Here is an 18,442-nt window from a genome sequence, read left to right on the forward strand (position 1 = left end):
TGTCACATTTGAGAAAACTAAAGAAACCAATGGATATGGAACAGACAAACGAGGAAGAGAGTTGCGGGGAGATATAGATTAAGAATAGCCAGGGATTTGGATTTTATTCTAAATATGGTGTGGAAGTCATTTGAAGACTTTAGCAAAAAGAGTGAACTAATTAGATTTACATTCTAAGAGGACCCTTCCTTCCTGCTGCCGGATGCAGGATATGCGCTGGTGGGGTAAGAAATGAGTCAGACAGACCCAGTGGGGCAGTGGAGAGGAGCTGACAAGCCCGTTCAGAAAGTGCTGTGAAGACAGAGCTGAGAAGAGCTGCTAATGGATCGAGTATGGCAGGGGTCGGGAACCTTTCTGGCTGAGAGAGCCCTGAACGCCACATATTTAAAAATGTAATTCTATGAGAGCCATACAATATGTTTAACACTAAATACAAGTAAATGTGTGCATTTTATGTAAGACCAACACTTTTAAAGTACAATAAGTCTCTGAATTCTTTTTAATAACGTTGTTACGCTGTTGCTAACCAACGATGAATAAAGTACTTCTTACCATTAATGCAACTTCTGGTGTTGCATGGTTTTGCTGATGGCTTTGTAGTCTGGTTGATACATGGTGAGGTTAAGCTTCATGCAGGCGTTGAGACTCCCATCCATTAAATGTGATCATAGGTTGGTCTTAACATTTCTTAAGCCTGACCTGTGGTGGTGCAGTGGATAAAGTGTCGACCTGGAAATGCTGAGGTCGCCGGTTCGAAACCCTGGGCTTGCCTGGTCAAGGCACATATGGGAGTTGATGCTTCCAGCTCCTCCCCCTGTCTCTCTCTCCTCTCTATCTCTCTGTCTCTCCCCTCTAAAATGAATAAATAAAAATAAATTAAAAAAAACATTTCTTAAATTTGAGAAAGACTGCTCACATGCATACGTAGAACCAAACATTGTCATTACAGCAATACTCATGCTGCAGTGTGTGGTATGTGACGGGAAGTGCATTCCAAGTTTTGACAATCAGCTGGTCCGTGGGTCGAAGGTTTTTCATTTCTCCCCACTTGTGTTTGCTCGCCAACTCTGCTTGCTGTTGTGCAAGTCTTTCCAAATCTTCATTCAGTGACTTGAACTTATTCACTCACATGTCTGAGGCCTTCAGGCCATCAGCTTGTAGCTCAAAATCTCTGATGGAGACACCAGGGATGTAACTTAGGTGGGCGTTGTCCACTGCACACCCTTGTGGATGGGTGATGAACTTAAAAAGACAAGTGCGCTCACGAAATTCTCCAAAGCACACTTTGAATGACTGCAGGAGATTAGATGTGAAGCCCGCTAGCTGCTGGAGATCAAGATGTTGAGCAGGCTTGCTTGCTATGCATGTGTCTTTAAACTCTCCCAGTTTTTCAAAGTGTAGTAAACGACCTGTTTCAATGTTGGCGATGAAGAGTTCCAGCTTGTTTTCAAATGCAAGCACTGCTTGTTGAAGGGATAAGACTGTATTCCCAATGCCTTGCATTTTCACACTGAGCTGGTTCAGATGTTCAGTCATGTCCACGAGATAGTAGAAATTTAGGAGCCACTCAGGATGCTCGACACTTTTCATTTCAAGAAAAGTCCGAATTTTGCTCAGACAAGCGGCGAAACAGTGAGCACCTTCCCTCTTGACAACCAACACACATTGCTGTGCAGAAGCAGACCAGGATAATTATTCCCAACCTCATCCAGCAGTGTTTTAAACTGGTGATCATTTAAAGCTCAGGCAACAATAAAGTTGACCACCCGAATGACCAGCGACATCACCTCACCAAACTGCTTGCCACACATCTGAGCACAAAAGTGCCTCCTGATGTAGGATGCAGTGAAAACTTAGGATGGGTCTCTTTTCATGTTCATGAAGAAGTGCTACTAATCCTCTGTTTTTCCTCACCATGCACAGAGCACCATCAGTACTCACTGAAATAAGTTTATCCATCGGTAGATTTTTTTCTTTAGCGAACTCAGTGAAAGACTTGAATAAATCCTCCCCTCTTATTGTCTCTTTCATAGGCAAAACAGCAAGACTTTCCTCACATAGTGTGTCACTGACAGCATACCTTGCGATCACGCTGAACTGGGATAAATGGCTTACATCTGTTGACTCATCCAAAGCTAGAGAAAAGAATGGTGTTGCATTTATGTCCTTCACTTGTGTTGCCTCAATTTAATTTGCCATCCTGATGGTACGATTGTGAGCAGTTCTTGCCGACAGAGGCATGTCTTCTATTCATTTATCTTGTCTTTATCCGAAAAGTTGTCAAAAAGTTCATTGGCAACATCAAACATGAATGTTTTGGCATACTCCCCATCTGTGAATGGCTTTCCGTTCCTCACAATTGCTAAAGCACCAGCAAAGCTAGTTGAATTCCAGTCACCTTGTTGGGTCCAAACATGGAGTTGCTGCTGACTAGCTTGCACTCTGCACAGTAGCTCTTGACATGCTTTCTTCCTACTGTCCCCCGCTGGATATTTCAATGCAAATGTAGTATGGTGTGTGTCAAAGTGCCGCTTTATATTTGACTGTTTCATCCATGCAATTGTATCATTGCATATTAGACACACTGCAGAACCTACTCTCTCCACAAAGGCGAATTCCTCTGTCCATTCCTGAAAAGTACGATACTCCTCATCTTTTTTTCTTTTAGCCATCTTTTTCATCAAAAGGGTTTCTGCAATTAGCTAGCTGACTACTTGATTAAAAGGAGGGAAGTTTACTTCCTGACCTCACAATGACCCATGTACTTTACGCATTATCCAATAAAAATTTGGTGTTGTCCTGGAGGACAGCTGTGATTGGCTCCAGCCTCCTGCAACCATGAACATGAACGGTAGGAAATGAATGGATTGTAATACATGAGAATGTTTTATATTTATAACGTTATTATTTTTTTAATCAAAGATTTGTCTGCGAGCCAGATGCAGCCATCAAAGAGCCACATCTGGCTCGTGAGCCATAGGTTCCCAACCCCTGGAGTATTGAGGTGCCTGGTTTAAGCCAAAAGTTTCTGAGTTTGAGTTTAGGCAGCTAATTGACTGGAGGAGGTGCCATTTACCAAGAGGAGGATTAGGTTCAGGAGAGGGAATCGAGTTGTTTTAGATTTGTGAGAGTCAGTTTGACTCCCACATTCTCAGGGGGAGAACAGGCCTCTTGTAGGTGCTACTGGTGCTAAGCTTCCACAGGGCGTGCTGAGGCGAAGGCACAGAGGGATCAAGTTCTTTCTGAGTAACCCTTTGGTATTCGAGCGGCTGAAAAGTAGGGGAATCTTAGACTCATGATGGGGTCATGGAAAGAGGTCTCTCTTCAAGGAATTTCCTGATTGCTTTTGTCTCAAAATTTCTGAATTTAAATCAAAGTAATTTATTACATAATTTGAGAAGGAAAGCTTAAAATGCAAATAGCTTGAAAGATAATTCACTGTTTATCAATTTTTATTAAAGTATAGCAGTATATTAAGGTCCAGAATGTTTAAAAAGGGGGGAAAGGATGTCATTGGCAAGAGAGAGGATGTAGATAAGGAAAGCAAAGATTTCTGCCTGACCAGGCAGTGGCACAGTGGATGGAGCATCCTGAGATGCTGAAGACCCAGGTTTGAAACCCTGAGGTCACCAGCTTGAGCCCAAAGGTCACTGGCTTGAAGCACAAGATCGCTGGCTTAAGCAAAGGGTCACTCGCTCTGCTGGAGCCCCCTGGTCAAGGTACATGTGAGAAAGCAGTCAATGAACAACTAAGGTGCTGCTTCTCATCTCTCTTCCTTCCTGTCTGTCCCTCTCTCTCTCACTAAGAAAGAAGAAGAGAAAAAAAGAAAGCAAAGATTTCACATTCTTGCCAGGGACTGTCCTGTTTATCATAATTTCTACATGGTAAAAGAGCGACAGAAGAGTTCATATCTAGGTTTTTACCTAAGTGGAGGGTATCCATCTAAATCCTTTTTATATCCTACCTGTTAGCCTTTTTTCCTACATTTTAATTTTTTAACCCTTAGTTTCTTCCCCAATGTGTTCTTCAACCTGGAGGCCTGTGGCATGATAGAAGCTTTGTCTCCTCTTTTCTAGGTCAGAGTTCAAGCAGGTGACTCTGGAGAAGGCTGCTTCTCTGTGCGTTCTCATTTGATGTTGTGCTGTCATCTCTCCATCAGTGTCCTATGGAGGGAGCACCACATCTAACACTAGAAAGGCTTTCAAGAAGCTTCTACATTATATTTTTCTGATTATTTCAGTGAAATTTTAACAAAAAAGTTAAAGAAAATACTAAAATTCCTACTAAGTAGAGATAATTCCAACAACATTTTGGCATATTTCCTTCAGTGTTTTATTTATTTTATTTTTTCATAATCAAGCTCTTTATTGTACATGCAACTTTGCATCCTGCTGCTTTTGCTCAACATTATTATCTCATACATAGTTGTCCATGTTATTGCATTTTTATGGCTATAATGTATAGTGTAGCTGTGTCATAATTTTACTCAAGGTAATTTCTGATTTTTTACAATTACAGATAACACTATGATAAACAGTCTTGTGCATAATAAATCTTTGCCTTTCTTTTTGGTGATTTACTAAAAGAGGAATTGGTGAATTAAAAGGTATACATGTTTTTAAGAGCTCCTGATATACCTTGCTAAACTGAGTTCCAGAATGGTTATGAAATTACACATGGGAAAAGGGAAATAAAGACCTATTGGAACTACTGGATTTGCTAGAGCATATTATATATATATATATATACACACACACACACACACACACACACACACACACACATATATATGTTATAATGAAGAGACATAGACACAGACAACAGGATGGTGATTACAAGAGGGAAGGAGGGGGAGAGGTGGGAGAGGGTAAAGGGGGATAACCGGTGATGGAAGGAGACTTGACTTTGGTGGTGAACACACAGTGCAATGTACAGATGATGTGTTATAGAATCGTACCCTTGAAACCTATATATTAACCAATGTCACATCAATAAATCCAATTAAAAATAAATAATGGAGACAAACAGCTGTATATTGTTATACTAATCATTATTAGCTCTGTCTCATAGTACTCACTCAATAATGGCAGCTGATACAAGTGTAACAGAGTATGGAGAATAGCAGATGCCTTTGTCCATGAAACCCTGAGGGTGGGTGTTCACTGAATATTGGGGGTTGGATGGTCAGGGGAGGATAGGTCAGAGAAGGGGATGGAGTGGGAACAAAGTAAGCAATGTGCCCAGAGGAGGTGGAGCTGCAGACAGCCAGCAGCACCTAGCGGGTGGTCACACAGGATGAAGCTGAGCTGGCAGAAGGATAGCAACAAAGCAAACCCGTCAGCAACCTGAGTTGTATGGATGACCTTTGGATTGACCAGAGATTTGGGGGGAATTTTCTATAAAATGGTGATCAGGAATAAAAATAACTGCAGGCAATCCAGGCTCTCTCCTACATGAATTCATTTTCCTGAAAATAGCAGAAGGTAGTTTACTCTTTCAATACTGTATGTCTGAACTACCACAGAGAGAATACACAATTATTTGATGAGGGGTTGAATAGATGTACAGATGGAAGATGGCATGGCTAAACACATTTGCTCTCCACCTAATAACTAGTAACATTCGTTCAAAAAGTCTTCCTTGCATATCAGTTCTATGCCAATCACTTCATTACGTATTCCACACCATAACTGGTAATTTGACTTCATAAGTTTTCATCATTTTTTTTTTAGAAACAAATACACATTCTCAGTTGTTTAAAAGGGGAAGAACTGAGAGGAAGAGGCTCACGTATCTGCACTTCCCTTTTTCTCTCTGGCAGAAAGTGTAGCTAAAGATATTTTGCCTCATGCCATTTAAAAACAAATTGTCTCTCCCTCACTTTAACCATTAAATTCCTGTTCCCTCAGTTCCTGATAGCCAATAATCTACTTCTATCTCTGTGAATTTGACTAGCCTTGATATTACATATATGTGAAATCTTATGATTTTTATCTTGTGTCTGGATCACTTCGCTTAGCATAATTTTTGCAAGATTCATCCATGTTGTAAGTATCAGCATTTCATCCTTTTTTTATGACTAATATTTTGTCATTTGTATATACCATATTTTGTTTATACATTTTTCTGTAATGGACTATGGGCTTTCCTCCCAGCTTTGGGCTATTGTGAATAATGTTGCAGTGGACATTGGTGTACGAGTATGCATTTTAGTCCCTGACTTCAATTCTTTTGTATATATACCTAGAACTGCAAATGCTAGTTTAAGTAGTAATTCAGAAAATTAATTTTGACTATAAAGTGTCAGAATTATTTACTTAATTTTATATGATTTCATGCTATTTAATAGATAATACCTTAATTATGGTGTTTTTCAAACTGTGGGTCCTGATTATTAGTACTTTATAAAATCAATTTGTTTGCTATAATCAGCATTTTAAAAAAGAAAATAGAATTCAATTAAATAATCAAGAATGCATTGCACCTAGTTAAGCACATTATTTTGTGAATCTTTTGTTTCAGTTATGTGGGTACTGTAAAATAAATTTCTTATTGTGAAATGTGATCAGAAAATAATTGTTTGAAGCCACTGATGTAGAAAGAGTGATATTTTGAATTAGCTCAAACTCGGTTTGAATCTGGGCTCCTGGTGACTCTTAACAGTTATTTAAATTGTCTTTGGCTCAAACCCTTCGCCAAACAAGTAGAGTAATAATATAACGTTTTTTTGTGCACATGTGTGCAAAGATTAGAGATTACTTAAGTAGAGTGCCTAAAATATACTCAATGATGAACAAATATATAATTACTTTCAAATCTGCTTAAAAATAGTGCTCTCCCTGTAAAAACATTTCGTTCACTAGAAGGAAGACAGTATGTGTTATTGATGACTAGATCTGTTAGGCTATGTTCTATTTTAAAAACATTGCTCAGTCTGTTTCTCCAATTTGGTTTTGTAAGGAGACTTGAACACATGGTCCTTTCCGCTTTTTATTCTCACTTTGTACCGATATTTACATTATGGATTTGGGGATTTTATTATATACCTGTCATATATTTTTAATTATTTCATAGTTCAGCCAGTAGTACAAACTTTCAAGTATCTTCTAGTGCTTAAAACAGTCTTGGGCACATTACTGAGTGCTGGATGAAAATCTACTGATTTTGGTCTACAGCACACCTTTTGCAAAGTATTAGTTATATAAGCAGAAGCAGGCATAATCCTGATTCCACCGGTATTTCTCACCAGATCTACTGCATGCTAAACAGGCCAGTTAAGCACTAAGTCATGTCTCTGGGTAGTAGTGGAGGGTGTGCACCGAAAAACCACTTTATCTGAGGACAGTGGAAAATTAGCTTCTACTTTCCCCTCCCCACTCCTATTCCCATTAGGGAGGGGGCATTTATAAGCCCTGAGGACCAGGGCCCAGAAATCTGCTGGCGTCCTGAGCTCCAGAGGCTTGCCAGCACGCACGGTTTCCTGCCCTGAGAGCTCTTCTTCCCAGATGAATTCTCATAGTATCACAGACGCGCGCGCAGTCTGGATCGATACTGGATGGCAGACGTGCTCCCACGGTCAAGTGTAGGAACAGGGCGGTGGATTTAGCAGCCCTGCCGCTGGGTCGCAGTTTCTCATCAGCTCAATACTGGCAAAGGACATTAATCGTTCCCCGGCTGATACCCACCGGGTCTACTCGAGAAACCCGCTGCCCCTTCTTCTCAGCTCTGCTCCGCAAAGCGGGGGCTTTTCCATCAGGATCCAACGCACGCGGGCGGGGGCGGCAGGGTCCAGGCCCGCAAGGAGGGCATCAAGGGCGGAGAGCCCCGAGGGCGAGGTCTTACAGGTGCCCCCCCCCCCCCAGCAGGGCTCCCCGTGTGGTCCCTGGAGGCGGTTGCGGTGGGGAGTGCGGAGCGTCCTCACACTCTGGACCTTCCCTTCCCGAGTTTTCCCTGGCGGGGCGGCGGGGGGAGATGCGTGGGCAGCCCCCAAGCCAGCCGCTGCGACTGGGCGGCGCGGGGTCGGGGGCGGCAGGCAGGGGGCGGCGGGCAGGGCGTGCTCCGCTGACCCTCGCGGCTGGGCTCGGCCGGCTCCCCGCCCTCGGGCCCGCTCTCACTCCTGATTGGCCGGCCCAGCCTAAGGCGGCCCCGGTGCCCCGGCCTGCGTCTCAGCTATAAAGGCTGCGGCTGCATGACCGCTGCAACGAAGCTCGGGCAGCCGCGCCGCTCGCCTGCGCTCGGCCTCAGTGGCACCCCCCGTACTCCTTACCCTGAACGCTCCCAACTCCACCATGCCGAGAGGCTTCCTGGTGAAGCGAACTAAACGGACAGGCGGCGCGTACCGGGTGCGCCTAGCCCAGCGAGTCGTCCCCACGTTGGAGCCCCGGGGGGCGCCGCCCTTCCCCAGGGAGGCTTCCAGGGCCCCCCAGCCGGATGCGGAGCGGGCGGCAGCCCCTAGCCCAGAGGAGCCCGGAAAGGGGCTGGAGGAAGAGGCGTCCGGGGCACTGTCGGGGTCGCCCTGTCGGGCCGCTGGGGTGAGCCCGGGGATGGGCGGGCGGGACGGTGCAGAGTGGAGGGCAGATGGCAGGGAGGGTCCCAGGCCCAGCTCCAGCCCCGTGAAGCCGGTGGGCGCGGAGCTGCGCCGGGCGTTCCTGGAGCGCTGCCTCAGCTCTCCGGTCTCCGCCGAGTCGTTCCCCGGGGGTGCCGCTGCCGTGGCCGCTTTCTCCTGCTCGGTGGCACCAGCAGCTGCACCGACCTCGGGGGAGCAGTTCCAGCTGCCGCTCCGGGCACCGTTCCCAGAGCCTGCTCTCCATCCGGACCCTGCGCCCCTCTCGGCCACGCTGCACGGCCTGAAGCGGGTCGCTGCCGGCGAGCGCCGTGCCAAGGCGCCCCCGGGCTGCGTGTCTGGACCCGCGGCCGCAGGAGTGAAGAAGCCAAAGGCCATGAGGAAGTTGAGCTTCGCTGACGAAGTGACCACATCCCCTGTCCTAGGCCTGAAGATCAAGGAGGAGGAGCCCGGAGCCCCGTCCCGGGGCCTGGGGGGCAGCCGCACGCCTCTGGGGGAGTTCATCTGCCAGCTCTGCAAGGAGCAATACGCGGACCCCTTCGCGCTGGCTCAGCATCGCTGCTCCCGCATCGTGCGTGTGGAGTACCGCTGCCCGGAGTGCGACAAGGTCTTCAGCTGCCCAGCGAACCTCGCCTCCCATCGCCGCTGGCACAAGCCGCGTCCCGCAGTGGCAAGCACCACCATGATCTCTTCGTTGGACGGGAAGCTTCCTGCTTCGTCCTCCCGGGATTCCGGGGCTGCTGCTGCTTTTCTGGCGGAAGGGAAGGAGAACAGCGGGGCCGAGCCGACTGAAAATCAGCACCTGCAGCCCAGGGACAGCTCCGGGGCGGAGCAGCGCGCGGACAGCACCCAGTCCCAGGGCCTCCAGGTGTTGGCCCACCTCGAGACACCGCTGCCTCGGGTCCCTTACACAGAGGGGGTTTTGGGGCGCCGGGTGCCTGGGCCGGGCAGTGTCAGTGGTGTCGGGGGACCCGAGATCTTCGTGTGCCCGTATTGCCATAAAAAGTTCCGTCGCCAAGCCTATCTGCGCAAACATCTGGGCACTCACGAGGCAGGCTCGGCTCGTGGGCTTGCCCCAGGCTTTGGCCCGGAACGCGGCGCCCCACTGGCCTTCGCTTGCCCACTGTGCGGGGCGCACTTCCCGTCCGCAGACATCAGGGACAAGCACCGGCTGTGGCACGCTGTCCGGGAGGAGCTGCTCCTGCCGGCTTTAGCTGGGGCACCCCCGGAAGCGCCGAGTCTAGGTGGGGCATCCGACGGGAGTGCTCAGCAAATTTTCTCTTGCAAGCACTGCCCATCCACTTTTTTTAGCTCCCCGGGGCTGACCCGGCACATCAATAAGTGCCACCCCTCAGAAAGTCGGCAGGTACTGCTGCTGCAGATGCCCTTGCGGCCAGGCTGTTGAGGGCTGGGAGACGGGAGAGATTGCGAGGTTGGCCCCGAGGAAAGAGATGATGGGAATTGCTGTGGGTCCTCTTCGACGTGGAAGATTAGTTTCCTCCCTGTATTTTCTCTCCTAAAATTCGCAGTAGAAACTGTTCCGATATAGGAGCGGACAGCAAAATGTAAAACCCCTTTCTAGAGCAGGTATATGTAGGGAGGGTATAAACATTCGCGGTAAAGGACTGTCAGCTTTAAATCCTTTGCACTTTCCCCACGAAAATAGGATTCCCTCCACGCCTCCCAAACTCTGAAGATCCCAACGAATCCTATATGACTTGTAATTCCTATGGAAAGTCGCGGTGAATGAGTGCATGTCACAACGTCTACAAAGGATTCTAGCTGCCAAAAATGGTAGTCACTAATGCTTTTTTCCTCGTTGCCAGGCACCTATGTAGTTTCTGTCTCAATAGGCTCAGATATCTTGCATTGTATATATATTGTGTTAAAAGTTGTGATTGGTGCCAAACTTAATGGGGGTTTGAGGTGGGGGGGGTGGATTCAAGACCTGTATCTGTAGGCAGGAAATAGAAGAGGATGTTTGCGCTTTGGGGGGATGTGGGGATTTCTCTGTAAGCTTTCCTTTTCTCAGTATTAGCTCATTTTCAAGTTAGTGTTTGGAGGTAGGGATGGTGCTATTTTACAGGAAGGAGCTGAGATACCCCCAAGATTCGCACCTTTAGCTATCTTGTGTGTAGTATTCAGGAAGAGATACTTTAAACCTTAAAAAGAAAAAGCTTTCTGGAAATATAGAACTCATTTACTGAAGTTTAACTGTTTTAGCAGTTTCATCCAAATTGTTTAATGCTTCTGTTGTAAATCTCATTCTGCATAATATATATTAACCTATGTTTAACTTAAGGAATAACAATAGCCAGAGTTTGGGACACTGGCTGAGTATTGCTTGACAGATAGCCCGTACTTGTAAGATGCTTACCACCAAATAAATGTACATAGTTGGTGCTTTGTTGTGTTCTGTGTTTGTCTTAAGAATCCCATTAAACACAGCCAATTTTTCAAAGCCACATCTTATCTTCCCAAAGCCAGTATCCTACTTTAGAATCTTAGTGACCCACTTAGAATACAGAAAGGCGAAATTATATTTTGGAAAGAAATGTAATAGGAAATGCAATGGGAAAATTTCCTTTAAATGATGGCCACACATACAGAGCTCCAAAAGGCAAAGAAGATGCACTAGTCTTTAAATCTAGGGACACTTTACCACCCCAAAATGCCAACAGAGAATATATTTAAAATATTTTTAAAGCTAGTGAATAGTGTTATCTGAGGATGAAAAGTTAACTATGCTAATCAACTTTGCTATTTCAATTTGATATTTTGTGTAGCTATTTCACTCCATTGTTATATATCATCAATCCATTAGCAGTTCATTTAAAAAAAAACTACAGTAAAGTGTAAGCACTTGATTTTCCTCTTTGTAATTCTTCAACTTGGTTGTGGGAAACTATATTGTTTAATATTTTCCCAGGGCCATTTATTTACCTTTTTTCATAGGTATTTTAGTTTATTTTCTGCATCATTTAATTGGAATTTTTTCTTATTTACAACAAGATAAAAACTTAAGCGCACTGGTTTTAGAAACCAGTTTTAGAAAGTTTTGTTTCTGAATGTATACTATAAAGCAAAGTGTATTTAAAAATCAAAGAAGCATGAGGCTGAGATAAACTGATGTTTTAACCAAGCACACTGGGTTACCTTTCTCGCCAGCCTTTATGAAGGTGTGAAACTTCCTGCATTTTTAACAACTGTGGTAGGATCCCTGAGAAATAAGTTAGGGATGCATCCTGAGAATTCAAATCCATTTTTCAGGATTAAGATAACCTAGGTTTATGCTTCACATCTCTCCATTAGTCATACCACCCTCATTATTAAATCTGAAAAAATATAAAAGACAAATATAGAAAATAAAAACTCCTGAACATAAGTGATAATATTTTTATTGTATTACTAAATATCATATATATTTTTTCACTGTTACAAATTTGTAGATACTACATGAATGATGATACATAATTTATATTTTGTCATTTGTTGGTGTGATGTATTTACACATGCAGTTAGTACCGATGTCATGCTACATTTCCTTAAAAGATGCCCGTTCAAAACAAAATATGAGCAGCTTATCTACTGTAGGAAAATACTTCTGGAGGGTGGAATGTATACCAACTTGCACTTGCAAGTTCAGTATTAAAAATATTGGATTTAATTTAGAATCCTGGGTCACATTCATTCTTAAAGAAAGAATACATATAATTTAAATTTATATCAGAAGTTTTTTCTTTATTTTCTTTCTTTTTTCCTCCCTCCCAAGTCTCCCCCTTCTGGTACTTAAGTAAAAACATAGATCCACCAGCCAATAATAAAGGGCCATGATCTCAAACAATGGCATTTAACAGTGATACCATTTATAAAGCAAAACATTAGAAAAATATTGAAGCTAAACAAATGAAAGTTTAGCACAGTGATTTTTCTGGTTATTAGATATGTCATGGAATCACCTGCACAGCCAAGAAATGAGGCATTGCTTTGGGAAGAAAAAGTTAATGCTAAAATTATTTCAGTTAGAATTTGAGATGCTAAAAGACCATTTATTTTAAGTGTTTTATTTTCATAACATAAATAATCCATACACATTCTGTGTATTAACAGATTTGTAACTTTTGCTATAACTTTACAAATGCTTCAATTTAAAAATTTACATTTGTAAAAAAATTATATATTTACTGAGCCCATAAAATTGCAATGGGGCATGATAAATAAAATAACGAGACTATTTTCCAATTATATTTTGGTTCAAAGTTAATCATGAAATTAAAAGTAAAACTACTTAGACATATTTATCTAGCAATGTAAAGGGGTGTTGAATAAAACAAATATGACAGTTTGGAGTGTGGGGGGAAAACCAACTGAATAAACAACTCAAATATAAAATATTAAGTTACAAATTATTTAAATCTAGTGGGTTTTTTTGTTTTTCACATAAATGTTCAGGAAGGAACATGCATGTTATGGCAAACATGAGGGCCTGAAAGGGTTAACACTATGTTCTTGCTTAGGTGGCTACTGCTGATCACTGCTGGGCTGCTTGTCTCCTTAGGATTTATTGGCTGAGCCAGAGGAACGACGCAGCTTCACAGACATACGGCTTTTGCTAGTTCGAGGAGACATTGGAGAGGCCAGGTCAGCCCCGTCTACCTGCGTTGCTGTGGGAGTTTCACTGGATAGAATCTCTGGGTAGGAGCCTGTGGAAAAAGCAAGAGCATTAGTATAGGTCAGGTCACATAGCCTCTCATCTCACATAAACACAACCTTTTGCTTCTGATCTGTAGCAATGGATCCCAACCTTTAATGAGGGCTGTTGAGAGGAATGAGCAAGTCCAAAACTTGCTTGTTACAACAGTGTACTAATATTTTATTTAAAACCCAATGACCTGGGGGTTCATGTCATCATATTAGCTGGAAAGTGCCAATCTGTATTTTCAGAGCCAGAACCAACCAGAGAACTCCCCAGAAAAAGCAATGGGAAGCAAAATCTTTGGGCCAGAAAGGACAGGGATCCAAAGCCCCATTAGCATGCAGGGAAGGGCTTAAGAAGCAGGTAAGGAGGACCAGTTCCTATCTCTTGGGTGGAGGGTATTAACCAAGAAAAGGGCCTTTACTGCTCAAACTAGAAAATAACAGTACCAATCAGTTCCAAAAGGAATTCAACACTATAGGCGACCATTATACATGCTAGATATTAAAATATGCTTTTAAGAAGGAGCATGAAAAATTCGTGGGGGAAGGAAGAGGATAAGAATTCACATGTGAATTCAGTCAAAAAGACAGTCAGTATAAAACAAATTGTCCCCTGTACATGTTTTAATTTAGAAGAGGCAAGCAGTGCTTTTCTTTCCCTTAAGTTTTTGCACTTTTATTATCCAGTCCTAGAAAACAGGTAACCAGTAGAATTAGAAATAAAAATTTAAAAGGAGCAAAGCAAGCTCAAAGTATAAAATTCTTTGTCATGTACAAAGTAGTTCTTCACCTCTGTACTTTATTTCCATCAATTATAATTCTTTAATATACATTAACTCTACAGAAATTTGAACATTTTTAAGTCCTCAAATATTTTTTTAAATAAATAAGAAATTATATTAAAAAATAAAAGCCCCTCAAAAAATAAAACAGAAAATCAGCAAACATAACAGAATAATAAAAATTAAAAAATTCTGTATATTTTAAGGCACTTTAATCTAGACTTTCTGGGTCTTATGTACATGAAAATTTTCTTTATGTGTGTCACAGACAGATAAACACACATCATACAGGTTGCAGGCTTAAATTTATACATCCCAGTAGGGAAACCTCTGGCATATCTGTTAGCCAATATAGCACCTCACTGACACGTCAAGCTCAGAAATAATTACACTAGCACTTCCATATAATAAAACATTTGTGCCTAAATTAAAGTTATAAATATTTATAAGGAAAAACAAGACTAGTCAATAAGGGATACAGGTCCTATTGAGATGTATCAGTTTTATTAAGAATTTGTCTCAGTAGAGCACTTGAAAATGTTTTTAAGGCCAAACACATTCTAATTATACTTATGATCAAACATACATAGTCAAAGAAAAAATAATTTATTACTCATAATCCAGGTCAATTGCCCTCCTTTTCAAAGTAACTTCTTTAACATTCTTTTCTAATTGAAATGAGGTTGGCTTTCAAAATACAAGAAGAAAATCTATTATCTTTCCTCTTCGGAGGATCTGAACTGGCTGATACTGGACCCACAGTGGGCAACCTAGAGAATATGGATGGATCCATGGCTCCTTTCAGGAAAGCATTGCAGATGGATGGCAGAAGGAAGGCGAAGAGCAGTAGCTCATGCTTTTCTGGTAATGCACATTCTTCCCGGCCAATCTTGACAGGCCTTCCCATGGCTAATTACCTTGAGATGGCCAATGCTTTCTAGCGGAGGTTTTGGGAGGAAGAGAACTATCACTGCATTTCTTTCTTTGTTGTAAATGAAGAAATGGAGTAGCGAGCAGAGTGAGAAAACAAAAGAGAAGATAGATAACAGATATGAGAGACACACTGCAGAATTTTACAGGAGTTAACCGAGGTGCAGAGGAGAAAGTAATCAGATTTTTAACATGAAATACAATTGGTCATGCAATGTGTTAGGGTGATGATGTTTCACAACGAAAATTCAAATATTATACTTACCAACTAACAAAACAAGTTGAAACAGGAAAAAAGAAAAGGAAAAAAAAGTCTATGAGAAATGCTACAAACATCTTACCTTTCAAAGTGTTCACTGTACCAGTGGCATATCACCCTAATCACTCAGTCATAAAATCTCTAGAACTATACTGCCCAACATGTTAGCTACAGCTGACATATTATATTAAAATTAAATAAAAATAAAAATTTGGCTTCTCAGTGCAGATACAGAACATTTTTTACTATCAGGGAGAATTTTATTGGAAAACATTGCTTTACAGTATGTCAAATTCAAAGAATATTTTCCTCAAAAATAGGAATTCCCATATGGCCTTCAGAGAGAAATCCTCCCTTTAATCTGAGAGTCAGATCAGGCTTTTTAGTGTGTGTGTTATATGGCTATAAGTATTTCCTCAGGCTTTGGCAAATATATATTTATGCTATATACTCAGCATATCTAAACTGTATAAATAATTTAGAGTGTATAGATCTCAACTTTAGATGTCAAGAATACAGTGATAGCTATAACTTCACTTCATATCCTATTCTGCCTTAGTACTGATTTATATCGCCTGAGTCATAAAGAATGTTAATCTATGTCTATTATTAATATAATCTCAAGTATAAAGCTTAAAAAGTATCTAGGGATTCCTATGTTTATGCATACCATATCTATTACAAACACTGGCATAGTAATCACACAGGCTGTGTCTATATCTTGATGGTATAATAAATTAATATATTGTGCATATATTACAATGAACTATTATTACAAATAACATAATGAAAATTACTTTGGAGATCTATACAGATATAAAAGGAACCACAATGAATTATTTATTGTGGACTTATTTGTATTGCTTGCTGACATGTATGACCAGTTTAAAACTGCTAAAGTTATAGGGTAAATATAGCATTAAAAGTATTGTGACTTTAAAAGCAATTCCAATTAATACTAAGAGGCAATGTGATGTGTTAGAAAGCATGAGCATAGGTTGGACAGACCTAGGTTAAATGCCAAATTTGTCATGTTACCAGCTGTTAGATCTTATGCAAACTGACTTGAGAAAGTTTTCTTATTGTAAAATGGAGACAATACAAGTTATTTTGTAAAGTTGTGAGGGATGTATGATTATATATGCAAAGATCCTGGCACAGTGCAGGTACACATTAAATGCAGATCTATAATAAAGCTACCAAACAAGTAAAAGTGAAGTTAATAGACTCTGAATCAGAATAGATGAGGATTAGAAAAGACAGAATAGAAATAAAAATATTTTTGAAGAAAATGATGACTTACAAAATATAATTGTTGAAATGTAGAGTATACAACATACCAGCAACTTTAGTTTTTGGGAAATGAAAGAATTTATCTACTTTTTTCTTGATAACTATAACTTTATATTTAAAGGATGTAGATTACCCAAATAACCTTACTGCTTTAATGTTGTTAACAGGAGTTGATAAGTGATTAGGATTAGTATGGATGCACCAGTGAATGTTATAAAGGAAATAACACAATTTAAAGTAAAATAGCATAGAAATACAGGCAAACAAGTGGTTTCATATTAAGATATTCAAGAATGACCATTATTGCAGATGTAGAACACATCAGTCTAAGCTTATCTCCTGAAAAAAAATGGAAAAACTGGGTTTAAGATAGAATAATTTGAGATCATATAGATAATAAATAGAGGAACTAGGATTTAATCCAGATCAGTCTGATTCTAAAGCCCTTACTTCTCCATGGCAAACTTAAAACTATATATATATATAAAAGATACTTTAATGATGGAAAACTGGAACTTTCAAAATAAAAATCTTTTAATAACTTCTAATTATGACATGGTATTGGGCAATTTCTACCTTCTCTCTTTCAACAGCAAGAAGGGGTTGAAAATATTTAGACAAAATGGGTAATTATAATAGTTGAGATCATGGACTCTGAAGTTAGACTCTGGCTTTATTAAGTACCAGTTGACTCTGGGCAAGCTTTTTTTTTTTTTTTTTTTAATATCCTAGAATGGCCATGAAGAGTAAATGAGAGAATGCATGTACAGTACATAACACAGTGCCTAGAACTCAGTAATTGCTCAATTATTATTTTACTATTATCATAATAAAAATTTTACTCTGAATGAATGCTGTGTGGAAACACTGCTTTACAGTATGTCAAATTCAAAGAGTCTAGTAATTACTGTCACAAAAGGTTAATGGACTTTATTTAAGATTGATATTATTTGACTCTTGATCAAGAACACCGAAGCCAAATTTTCAAGTTCAAAATACCGGTGAAAATACAATACTTCTGGCTGCTTATAATTTCAGGTTAACTGAGTAATAAGTAAATATGACTAGGAATCTGTTTTTGAAAACATAGGAAACAAATTTGTAGCTTATGTTATATGTTGAAGAAAACCTATTTTCCTGTTGACATTTATAAATATTATTTAGGACTTATATAAAATATTTAGTTATTGATAAAATAACTATCTTCTGAGGATGTAAAATATATTCTTTCAGATCACTTCAGAGCCTGGAAAGTTTAAAACAGCCTTTAAAGAAGAACACTGAGCTAAAAAGGATACCTATAGCAATAATAGCTAAATTTTGATGATTCATTCCATCCAAAGATTCAGAGATGGATCTGACCATCACAAGCGATCCCACTTCCCCGTGGCAATACAGACTCTGTGAAGCAGTGGGACAGGTTAAATGAAGGAAGCTTAGGTGCTACGCTAGGTCTTCATAATCACTCCTATCTACACTAAATTATTTTGATGGCATAGAAACAGTTGAATCTTATTACTAGTTTATTTTAGTAGGGACCTATAAATTTTCTTACAGGTAATTATACAGTTGTATGCAGGTACAGATGTATGTATATTTATGTGTGTGTCTATATATGCATATGTACAGTCAAACACCAATCAATCCTTTAATTTTTAAAGTACTAAAATTTCTAACTGCTTGCAGAAAAACAAATCCAAGGGAAGTTATCTACTAGCTCAACTAAAGTAACAGAATATTAGAGGTAATTCTAGATATAACATATAATAAACATTAAAAATAACTATGGTTGATGATATTAAAGAAAACACTGGAAAAATGGGTATTTTTAATGTTGAAACTGAAAAAGAATATTTATTGTGCATTTTCAACAACAATCCTGTTTCTTGTTGGTATTCTATAATTTCTTTTATTAAA

At 40.7% G+C, this 18,442-nt stretch overlaps 2 protein-coding genes across 6 annotated transcripts in view; one reads left to right on the forward strand and one right to left on the reverse strand.

The window, feature by feature from the left end:
- Nucleotides 1–8,288: 8,288 nt before the first annotated feature.
- Nucleotides 8,289–9,968, forward strand: INSM2 (INSM transcriptional repressor 2). The gene has a single exon (XM_066277397.1). The coding sequence runs from the start codon at nt 8,289–8,291 to the stop codon at nt 9,966–9,968; it is 1,680 nt and encodes a 559-aa protein (XP_066133494.1).
- A 1,977-nt stretch (nt 9,969–11,945) lies between these two features.
- RALGAPA1 (Ral GTPase activating protein catalytic subunit alpha 1) overlaps nt 11,946–18,442 on the reverse strand; it is a 269,942-nt gene continuing 263,445 nt past the window's right edge. For 4 of the 5 annotated variants that reach the window (XM_066277755.1, XM_066277758.1, XM_066277759.1 and 1 more), the window contains one exon: nt 11,946–13,266. In XM_066277755.1, coding sequence (XP_066133852.1) covers nt 13,118–13,266 — 149 coding nt within the window. In that variant the 3' untranslated portion in view covers nt 11,946–13,117. The remainder of the gene's footprint in view (nt 13,267–18,442) is intronic. The other variant, XM_066277757.1, reaches the window with a different exon arrangement.

This window comes from Saccopteryx bilineata, chromosome 4, assembly GCF_036850765.1.
Source record: "Saccopteryx bilineata isolate mSacBil1 chromosome 4, mSacBil1_pri_phased_curated, whole genome shotgun sequence".
In the NCBI taxonomy this organism is placed as follows: Eukaryota; Metazoa; Chordata; class Mammalia; order Chiroptera; family Emballonuridae; genus Saccopteryx; species Saccopteryx bilineata.

Bases quoted from the DNA above. Each gene is read 5' to 3' on its own strand.
- INSM2 (XM_066277397.1), top strand. From the start codon at position 8,289: ATGCCGAGAGGCTTCCTGGTGAAGCGAACTAAACGGACAGGCGGCGCG.